This window comes from Cordyceps fumosorosea (genome assembly GCF_001636725.1).
Source record: "Cordyceps fumosorosea ARSEF 2679 chromosome Unknown scaffold_39, whole genome shotgun sequence".
In the NCBI taxonomy this organism is placed as follows: domain Eukaryota; kingdom Fungi; phylum Ascomycota; class Sordariomycetes; order Hypocreales; family Cordycipitaceae; genus Cordyceps; species Cordyceps fumosorosea.
In genome coordinates, this window is record NW_017387339.1 from 109,319 (window position 1) to 119,916 (window position 10,598).

Below are 10,598 nucleotides of genomic sequence, written 5' to 3' on the forward strand. Positions count from 1 at the left end.
AGCACCGCTTTCTGCACAGTCAACTATTGGAACTGCTTGTGGCTTGCGTGAGAAGAAAAGGGGGCGAATTCTCATACTTTCGTTTAGATTTGCGGCAAAGCAACTGGTCATACCTGTTTCAGCAATTTCCTAATTGAGTAACTTCTTCTCGTAGGATCAAAAGATTGTGGGAGCAGACTCGCTTGCCTTGGTGGCTTCTCTCGTCGTTCATGTCTCTTCTAGCAACGTGAAAGAAAGCATTGACGGCATTTGCCGTTCTCGTCTTCATTCTTTTCCTTCAAGTCTTGCAGTTTCTTTGGTCTCTCTTTGGCCTCTCCATTCTCAACATGCATTGGAGTCGCGTTTTTGCGTGGCTTTTCTTCACCGCGGCTTTCTGCAACAAAGACTCCGGACCAGCTCAAACCATTGCACTCTACCTCGGTCGCAAATTCGAGGAAGAGGCCGGGATCCAGAGTCACCATATTGCGCCCAATTGCCCGGCCCCATGCGAGTTTAAAGACTTTATCCAATACGTGTCGCCCTATAATCCCAAGAAGAGAAAGCCCGCCTACAAGCAGCTCGACTGGTCTAAGCTAACGGATGCGGCGCTTGTCGACATCAAGAGCGCCATTGGCGCTCTGCACGACATAGGCTACACGGGAGCCGTCCTGAACGACCACGTCTTTCCCAACTGGGACAATAGCCAACAATTCAGCGACGTCTCGAGGCGAGTCAGGATCAGCATCAGCTTCTCCAAGGCGATGCTGTTCGCCAAGGGCAAGAGCCCGGCCGGAGGCTCATACAGCCTGCTGCTCGACTACTGGCAGGCCGCCGCTGATTTGCGCCGCAAAAATCAGGCCAACCACCTCGTCAAAAACTTCCCCATGGACTTCGAAGAAAAGTTCAGAAAGCCTCTTAAGCCGGAGCTGGGAGACCCCATCTCCCATCCACCGGCCGCTTCCTACCAACAACTCGACTTGCCGGGAACCCTGAACAAGGCCAAGGAGATAGAGGGCCTGGATGCCAAAGACGTGGAAGACTTTGTAAACAACTACGTCACAAATTACAACAGTAAAGGAAGTAAAGGGGGAGAAAAAGGAGGAAAGAGTCACCTGGACGCCATCGAGGAGACACAGAACCTGGTCAGCTGCAATAGATAAGCCGTGAACAAGAGATTCGACGGAGCAGGGAGATGCAGGAAAAGGCGGACCAAGCTGTCCCTTTTTGCAATTCTGGCTAGACTGCGATGAGATGACGGATGCTCTACTTTTTATCTACCGTTTTCTTTTTTACTCTTCTAGAACAGTTGACGCTGAAGCCTTGGTTGTTGATTTATGGGTGATGATTAAGCTGTGTACATATTTTTGGGTACCTACGGACAGTGTATAATGGACAGCCATCCAACAATCCATTGAGAAAGCATATAATACGTCATCTATATTACGGTTCAATAAGCTTTGCCTTTACTTTACAGTCTTTTGTACAATACACGAACCAAATCTTGGGCCTCAACCTGGGCAGCCTCTGCGTCTCTTCAACGACCCAAGGATGCTGCTCTTTGAAGGTTCCTCCTCGTTCGACTTTCATCCAAAAGCTTTCCCCTACTGAGACAGGCCCGTCAAAGACCTGCATCGGATCTCTGTAAATGCTGCTCTGGGGATTATGCCGCTTCTCGTGCAGCCACTTGATTGCTAGGAGCTTCCAGGCTACCTTGATAAGCCACGTTGCCACTTGCGCTGGAAACTCGTGTGATTCGATGGCATCAAATTTTTCTGTCAGGGCCACTCGTCTTTGGTTGTTTGGGTTCTTGTTGAACAGTGCGCGAAACTTAGCCAGGGTGGCCGCGTCGTCGTAGTCCACCAACTGAGAAGGCTCATCCGCAATGCGGCCAAAGAGCTGCGACGCAAGTATGTCTGCTCTTGTGGCGTGAATGTAGACCGTCTCCATGACGACATCGACGTCCATAGGGTCGCTCAAATCTGCCTCTTCTGCGTCTGGCTCATCTTCCTTCCAACCGTTGTGAAGCAAATACGCAATCGAGTTCGATTCGTCTGTTCGGATAAATGGCATGTAGTCGCTCTCGGGTGCCGACGGACTCGAGTAAAAGGTCAAAAACTGCTCCGCGATCAAACAGACTGGTGCGCCCGGTTGATCCAACCTCTGATTGTAGAGAAAGTGCTCCATCATGTCTTGGTCGTGACCTGCCGCGGCCGAATCATTCTCCGTCCACCCAAACAGGAGCGTATCGAGCTTCCGCTGAATCCATACAAGCCTGAGGGAAATACTAGTCTCCATGTCCTCGAGGCCGCCCCAGCGAAACACCACGCGGCGAGCTTCGCGACAGACGGACGCAATGAGCGGTGGCGCTTGCGCCCGGTAATGCACCTGGCGATGGTCGACCCAGCACTGCTGCTCACTTCTGTACGTAGAATGCTCATCGACGAGCCAAAGGAGGTCGTCAAGGGGCACGACGCGACGTGGTAGGCAAAAAAACCAGATGTGGTCTCGTATTTCTGGAGGGAGACGGCTGAAAAGATGAAAGGTTGTTGTCAGTGAGCTTTTAGCCATGATTGGTGACAGACGACAGGCTCGCCCGATTGTTTGTTGATTATTGGTTTAGCAGAAATGAAACACGAGCTTGCAGAGACTAGATACGGGTAGGTTGGTGATGTCGATTCGCGACCACGGTCATGACAGCGGCTAGGCGGGCAGCAGCTAGACAAAAAGGCAGGCAAAAAGCCTCCGTGGTGGGCATTGATAGGCAGGCAATAGATGCAATATAAGCAATATATGCAATATAAGCAATAAAAGCAATATAAGCAATATAAGCAATACAGGCGATATAGGGAGATGTGTAACATTCGGTTGACCACGATTAATTACTCAATGAAAGCACTGGTGGAGATTCTTTAATCAAGGCCAATTTGCCTCGTCGACACTATTTGATGTTGGACTTTGGCGTTGAGGGCCCAATTGCATACATACATACATACATACATACATACATACATACATACCTCCAACAGCCACTCACGCGATTGGGCCGGGGCCGAGTTAATTACGGCTCTCTAATGGCGGAAAAACATTCTTTCATGTCTGTCGGAGCCGGAGCAGGCTCTTGTCTTTTCCGGCCGAGGGCTGCCATGTATATAAATAAAAGGATGTGCCGCGGTTATTGTTCCTCGCTTCGCTGCAATGAATGAAGCAAGCGGTGAGGACGAAGGGAAAGAAGAAGGGAAACATGATGCAAGCTCGTGCCGCCGCAGCCATCCTGGCTCTCCTGCCGCTCCTGGCGCACGCCGGTGATGCCCGCATCGCGAACCAGGATCTCATCTGGGAGAACATCTCGGGCAAGCCGACCATGCCCTCGAATCCCAAGACGGTCAGCCCGTGCACCGTATGGTACAACAACGACGGCACCGTTGACTGCGAATCCGTCCTCTTTCAGACGTCGACCAACAGGGCCTCGTTCCTGAAATGGGTATTCCTCCTATTTTCTAACTTCTTTGCATGACTGCATCTCCGTTGGATACTTGTTCGACGGCTAACAGGCTTGTCAGAACCCGAGCATTACCAGCAGCTGCGGCAACTTTAACAAAGGCCAGTCGTACTGCTTGGATGGCAGCGCGGCCGCCACCTCGCCCACCAGCACGCCGCCTCCCATCACCACCACGACGCCGACGCCGCCGTCCACGACTACAAGCACCGGTAACGGTGTGCAGACGCCGCAGCCAACGCAGCCGGACATGGTCGGCAACTGCAACAGCTTCCACTACATCTACAAGGGCAACACGTGCGGCCAAATCACGTCCTACCACTCCATCACCCAGGAGCAGTTTGCCCGATGGAACCCCAAGATCGGCATGGACTGTACCGGCCTCGTAGAGGACGCCTATGCGTGTGTGGGAGTCATTCAGGACTCGACTCCCACTCCCACCCCGACCAGCACCACCCCATCCAACGGCGTGCAGACGCCGCAGCCGACGCAGCCGGACATGGTCAAGAACTGCAACAAGTTTCACTACATCTACAAGGGCAATACGTGCGGCCAAATCACCTCCTACGAACACATTAGCCAGGAGCAATTCGCCCGTTGGAATCCCAGGATTGGCGCCGACTGCTCGGGTATGTGGGCTGATGCCTATGCCTGCGTTGGGGTCGTGGGCCAAGACCCGACGCCAACCTCAACGGTCCCTTCCAACGGTATCCAGACGCCGCAGCCCACGCAGGGAAACATGGTCAAGAATTGTAACAAGTTTCACTTCATTTACGAGGGCAACACTTGTGACCAAATCACCTCGTACAACCACATTTCGCAGCACGACTTTGCGACGTGGAACCCGCTGATTGGAGAGCAGTGCACCGGACTGTGGGCAAACGCCTACGCATGTGTTGGCGTTTACTAGTTAAGGCTTGCCATTGTTGCCGCTATATTACACGTGGGATGAAGAGACGGCCCTTTGACGACATGTTGCTGCGCGGTGGGAAACTGTTAGCACCAGCCATCTTTGAACGTCGTGGGGGTGAAGGTGAGGGCTCTGGTCTGGATGCAAGGCGGGAGAGCCATGGTGGGCTACACAAGCCTCTAGGGTAATCTGCAGGTCAACCGGTTATTTCTCCTGCATGTGCTCTGTTGCATGCACGAATGCTCAGTAGTGCACTTGAGTATCAAGTCTGTAAATATGCTGAGAATCTTGTTTCTGGTTAAAGTTAGTTTGCTGATAGTTCTTTGCGGCTTTCCTTGCGCTGCATCAATCACGATGGCGAACCCCTGCAGGTGCCAGCAACGAGTGAATGTATAAGCCGGGAGCCAATTCCGATGGGCCGCGCGGTCCTCTTGAGACAGGAAAGTCGATCTACATTATCCTTCCAAAGAGTTGTTCCGCAGTCGGCAAATTAAACGATAAGAGACAGAAACGTGCAGCCTGCTCTCCTCAGCTTGCAACGTTGTTGTCTCAGCCAGTGCTGACAGAAATGCGAGCCTCGTCTTGGGCTCTTGGTAGCGCTAGATGTCGGCGAGCCTTGCTGATATTACAAGTCATGATCCCAGGGACCACTCCACAGATCGTCGAAAATCTTCAGAAATGAACGAGTGAACCTTTTTTGTAGCGGCGATACCCCTGGTCGGAGCCGCCCCGATCTAGTAAGTGCCGCTCCGGGTTTGTGAACACAGACAGGTTGATCGGCAGCCGGTGACAGAAGTCTGCTCAGTTTGTACCGAGAGCTATGACTTGGTTGAACCTTGATCAAGGCATGGCAACGACTCTTTGGAGAATGGATTATATCGTGAGGCTCGTTCAGCAAAAGCGTAGGTGAGCCTGGCTGCCAATGCTCAGTACCCGAGATTGAGCAGCTGACGACCGCCTCTAACTATATAAAGGGCTCCTCGCCACCTGTTCAACCACGATTCTTTTTCTTCATCCTCATCAACAATCACAACTTCTATTCACTCATACCTCCTTGATACAACCAACAATCTTTCAATACCCATCTTCAACATGAAGTTCTCCATCGTCCCGGTCGCGGCGCTCATGGCCGCCACCTCCTCCTCCGTCGTGCTCGCCGACGACTGGAAGTGCAACGGCGTCTGGGGCGACGGCGGCCTCCGTCGCTACTCGTTCAGGTTCAAGGGCTACTGCGAGAACCGCTGGGGCCAGTGCTTCCTCGACAACATCCGCGGCAAGGGCCTCACCGTGCACAACTGGCAGTGCTGGAAGACGGACGACGACGGCTGGTGGCAGGCCGACTTCTCGACCACCGCGGGCCTGGCCTGGCAGATCAACAACGCCATCGAGGTCGTCACCGGCTCGTGGCGCGGCTGCTGGCCCAACCAGTAAGCGAACATACTGCTGTATTCGGGCAATTGTCAGCTACGAAAGGTTATAACGGGGAGGACAGCGGAGGGGTGGGTGCTGTTGGGTTGCTATGCCATGTCTGGCACGGGACAAGGACGGTCTAGCACTTACACAGTCAATACATCAACAGATTGCACTTGTCAAGTCCAACACAGCAGCTGGACTTTTGTAAAGTGATACAAGATGGGGGATTAAACGTCATGTAAATAAGCTGACCCAACAAATATTTAGGCGTGAATCTTTCCGCTCCCGATCGGCAGCCTCGGCGGCCGTAGGCTGGCGTGCAAGGGATCGCAGGCTCACAGAATAGACTTGACTTGACTTGTAGCCGCTTGACAGCCTTGTTCATAATTTATGCCTAATGTATCAACTAGGCATATAGTGCTCTGCTTTTATTAGCCAAGGAAAAGGCCGGCGTGTAGAGACAGGCGCAGACAACCGTGGACGCCTTGTGGACAACTTCGCGACCCTGCATGACTCCGTTGGATTGCCTGACAGACGTTGCGCCCGGGACACTTAAAAGAAATCCAAATAAAATATTTCACAACTTGGATGAGTCCCCGGATACTCCTATCGAAATGTACTTGCTACAGTTTATTCATTTATCACCTACATATTTGCCTGGCGGCGGTGTGAAATGCAAGGTGATAAATATACCAAGGCGCGTAATTGCACGCAGCGAATAGAAAGGAGCAGGCTCATCTTTGTTAACAACCCGTGTCTCAAACTTATCTATCTCTTTAGTGCCCCGACTGTATGATTGCTTGCCTGATATCGTCTTATCCGCCATCCTGCAGCGAGCTGCAGCTCAGCTCGGTCGCCTACCTGCCTTTCGATGGCCTCCCCTCTCCCCGTGGGCGCCTCGTCCAAATACTGAACATGAACATTCCAATGCGTGAGATCCAACACCGGAAAACTATCGAGAGTCCATTCGCCGAGAACAAGCACTGTGCGATGTACGTTCACGAAAATTGTTGTGCGGATGCTAAGCCGCTAGAGATCTGGCTCCAGGGCCAGGGTGAGTCGTTACTCTGTCCGTCCGTCCATCCGCGTCCTTCGCGCTGACAATAGAGACCCAACAGACGGGAAGCCACAGAAATTTGAACAGCAATTGTCTTTGCTGGATCTAGACCAGCGGCAGGAATGCTTTGCCCTCATGTGAGTCGACGAATGGCACTAACGACTTGGCCGGGCTGACGGATGCGCAGATTTATGAACGCAAACGAGGTCTCCAAATGTGAAACCTGTCGAAGCACTCTGGAGAAACAGTTCTCCATTCCTAAATTTTGGTTTGAGCTTTACTGTAGAAGATCCAATGGATATTTCGGCTCCCAAGACATCGCCTCTGCGGGCATTAGTAAGTCTCGTACACGCTGCAAGGCGAACATAGGCTGACTGCGGACAGTGACCTGGGCACGCTTCCTGATCAAGTTCGTGGAGGAGAACGACGAATACAAGTGGCTCAAGTTTAACATCATGACGTATGCTCCATCGGCGAAGAGCCAGATCATGCTGGTCTTTGACGCCGTAGACCCTACCAAAGAGCTGCTTCTCCGTTGCCTCATGGACGGGCCGCAGGACCAAGAGATGGCTGACGACCTCTTCTGGGTGTACTACCGGATCCTCAGCGACGTCACCTCTCTCTTCGACAAGTCCATCTGGGGCCTGCGCACTGTCGTCCGTAAGATCGAGAGCATCAAGGTGGACACCGACAACATCGACCGCAGCTACCGCAAGCTGCACGACCTCGCACGGCACGCTATTCATATCACTGAGACCACCGCAACCACCCTAAGCACTGTCGAGCGGATTTGCGCCGCGCACGGGCAATACGCGGACGAAGACGGGCAGTCGACCCTGACGAAGAGCACCCGGAAGCGCGTGCAGGATCACTTCCTACTGCAGAGGCAGATTGTGCTCGGGCTGCAGAACCGGGCGCTGGCCACCAAGGACCGGCTGCACAACGAGATCCAGCTCTCCTTCAACACGGTCGTCAAGAACGACAGCGGCGTCATGAAGACCATCGCCCGCCTCACCCTCCTGTTCCTGCCGGCCACCTTCGTCTCGGCCATCTTCAGCATGTCCTTCTTCAACTTCAGCCCGGAGCGCGACCTCTGGACCGTCTCCCACATGTTCTGGGTGTACTGGGTGGTTGCAGCGCCCTTGACGGTGATGGCGTTCTTCTCGTTTCAATTCCGGGGCCTTAACAGCGAGTCTGGGTTAGTGTCGAACAACGAGGCTAGCACGAAGAAGGTGGAGGGAGACAGTGTGAAAGGGTAGCTGCGATATAGCTCGTGGGATGTCCCGATTATGGCTCTATTGATCACTGGAGGAGGAAAAGGTCCTCATCCAGTGGTTCCTCGCTACGATCCCGCTTGTTTGTAGTGGCTTCCTCGCACGTGACTATCTATGTGCCGTGAACAGTTATGGAAGTGGAGGCCGTGCATGGTAGCTTTGTTGCTAAGCAGTTTTGTTAAAGAATGAGGCTGACTTCATTTGTCGCCGGCCGTCTTCTGAGAAGGCAACTCTTTTTTTTTTGACTTGCCCGCACACTCGAGACTGGGATGAATACTGCTAATGGTATCGCTTGCAGATCCTGACTAATTATTCATTGAAAAATGGAACGATGCCACAGTCTGTATTCAAGATGCATTTGACAGTGTTTTCTATAGCTATGTACTGAATTATTTCTCAACCCGTAAATCTACCCCTGAATCATCTGTTCTCTGCAATCTCAGGCAAACCCGGCGCTAACAATGTAGCTCACGTCGTCGTTGAACACGTTGGCGCTGTCAAAGTCGTGCGGTCCGCCATTGCTCGCAATATAGAGGAGCGAATTGAAGTGCCGCCAGTAGCGAGTGGGATAGCTCCACGAGCGAATCGAGTTACCCTGCCCGTTGAGGCCGGATTGGGAGCAAAAGGTCGCGTCCTCGTTGAATATCTTTGAGTTGTCATTTTGGTCGACTCTGAGCTCATAGTTGGAATGACGGATAAAGCGTCCGGGAGAGACGACGGACTCGAACGAGTAGCAGCCACTGTTGCCCAGGCCGGCGCGAACCCGCCAGCTCGCGCGCTGCTTGAGCCCGCCGTCGCTCGACGAGTTGACCACTTCCGTGTCGACTTTGCCGCCGTCGTGCACGATGTAGCGATCGGAGCAGCACGCAGTGGTTACGCGAAGGGAGACTGACGATCCCACGTGGAGCTCGGGGCCGCTGTTGAGAGTTGCTGGAGCCGCATACTTGGCCGCCACGATGTTGGCTTGCACCTTGTTCTCCGTATCATCACTCGGATATCCGGTGGTCATGACACCTTCGTAAAATGTCCCCTGGGCACGGTTGCTATTGTCACCTCCGACGCCGAGTAGGATGGCGCCTTGCTTAACCATGGGCGAGTAGCCACCGTCTGGCCGTTCGCCGTCGTAGAAGGTGGACAGGGGCCCCTTTGCACCGTCACCTCCACGAATCGCCCAGTGGTTAGGCTCTCCTTTCACGATGGCCGTGACAAAGCGCGAGGTGATGGTCGGGTCCGCTTCATTGTGCACGTGGTCCTTGCCAGAAAACAGGCCGTTCTCGAGATCGGCCATGATCCAGGGCCCGCTGCCAGAGCCGGTACCACGACCTGAGCCATCTCCCGTTCCGAAGTAGATGGCCTCCATGGCGCCGTTGCCGGGGTCCGTGTTGTCACGCTCAGCATTTCCGTAGTCGAAACAACAGCCCGTGTTGTAGTGAGTTCCGTCGAAAACGGCGTACATGCCCTCGGGCGCGTCGCCAGTAGCCGTCCCGTTCGGTTCGTCGTTACGATATCCTGTGAAGGGAGAGATGAAGACGCCGTACGCCTTGTGGCCATTGAGGGTAACCGGCGCGCCGATGGCGCTTGAAAGGTAGTCGAAGCCATCGGCTTCCGGTCCACGGGCGGCACCGCCAGGCGGGGCCTGGGTCAGGTCATTGTTGTGGCCAGACTGGTCGTAAATGGTAGTGATGAGACAAGTGGTGCCCGCGCAGAACTCATCCTGGCTGGGACCATCGGCCACGCCGCCTGCAGTCAATGGGCGGACATCTCTTCTCGCACTGTCCGACCCGCGCTTAATCTGATACAGCGAGCCAGAGTAGTGGTCGTACAAGGCGCGGGTAGTGCTGTGCGCGGCGACACAGGGAGTACCGCCTGTTGCGTAGATGTCGCAGGGACCAGCATGAACGAGCGACCCAACACTGGCAGCAACGCCAAAGAAAGCTAGCTTCGAAGCGCCAGGCATGATAAAATCATGTGCGAAACCAGGAATAAAGTAGACGAGTATAGCTGGCCAAGCCGAGACGGGGTCTTGAAGCCATGGTTGCGAAGAGGGCTCTTTATAGTTCCTGCAAGCTGCAGGAATGACTCGGCCCTTTGGAATGAATGCTACGGGTGAATCTAGCCCGTTTGACAGCGCATGATTTTAGCAGATTATGAGACAGGTTTGCTGTTGAAAGACGTCGAGCAAACAATCGTGACGCCGAGCGCAGGTAGGCGGCTTTGATCATCTGCCAGCGGTGAGGTGGTAGGGCCGGCGTGCGGCTCCCCGCATGGCCGCGAACAGCACACCTCAAAGGGAAGGTAGCAGTGTCGCATCATGTTAGCTCTGATCAGGTGCCCCCCCTTTGGGGAAACGTCAGCCAAGTTGAAGAAGCCGAGCACGGGCTTGAGAGGAGCGTGGACGGCGGTATCTCGGAGCCGGGTTTGCCTTTGTGCAGGATAATGTGCAGAGGAGTAGACCAGTATTCGCTTTGT

General features: G+C 53.8%; 5 protein-coding genes across 5 annotated transcripts; 3 read left to right on the forward strand and 2 right to left on the reverse strand.

Moving 5' to 3' along the window:
• Nucleotides 1-326: 326 nt before the first annotated feature.
• Nucleotides 327-1,139, forward strand: ISF_08998 (hypothetical protein; the record flags this gene model as incomplete). Its single annotated transcript, XM_018852601.1, has 1 exon — nt 327-1,139. The coding sequence occupies one exon, from the start codon at nt 327-329 to the stop codon at nt 1,137-1,139; it is 813 nt and encodes a 270-aa protein (XP_018700229.1).
• Nucleotides 1,140-1,419: 280 nt separating this feature from the next.
• On the reverse strand, nt 1,420-2,547 carry ISF_08999 (hypothetical protein; the record flags this gene model as incomplete). Its single annotated transcript, XM_018852602.1, has 1 exon — nt 1,420-2,547. One exon carries the CDS (start codon nt 2,545-2,547, stop codon nt 1,420-1,422), a length of 1,128 nt encoding a protein of 375 aa, XP_018700230.1.
• A 673-nt stretch (nt 2,548-3,220) lies between these two features.
• On the forward strand, nt 3,221-4,385 carry ISF_09000 (LysM domain protein; the record flags this gene model as incomplete). The annotated part of the gene is made up of 2 exons (XM_018852603.1): nt 3,221-3,460; nt 3,540-4,385. 2 exons carry the CDS (start codon nt 3,221-3,223, stop codon nt 4,383-4,385), a joined length of 1,086 nt encoding a protein of 361 aa, XP_018700231.1.
• A 1,092-nt stretch (nt 4,386-5,477) lies between these two features.
• On the forward strand, nt 5,478-8,114 carry ISF_09001 (Mg2+ transporter protein, CorA-like/Zinc transport protein ZntB; the record flags this gene model as incomplete). The annotated part of the gene is made up of 5 exons (XM_018852604.1): nt 5,478-5,812; nt 6,632-6,852; nt 6,917-6,992; nt 7,043-7,191; nt 7,240-8,114. 5 exons carry the CDS (start codon nt 5,478-5,480, stop codon nt 8,112-8,114), a joined length of 1,656 nt encoding a protein of 551 aa, XP_018700232.1.
• A 454-nt stretch (nt 8,115-8,568) lies between these two features.
• ISF_09002 (Concanavalin A-like lectin/glucanase, subgroup) lies at nt 8,569-10,086 on the reverse strand (the record flags this gene model as incomplete). The annotated part of the gene is made up of 1 exon (XM_018852605.1): nt 8,569-10,086. The coding sequence occupies one exon, from the start codon at nt 10,084-10,086 to the stop codon at nt 8,569-8,571; it is 1,518 nt and encodes a 505-aa protein (XP_018700233.1).
• Between the last annotated feature and the right edge of the window lie 512 nt (nt 10,087-10,598).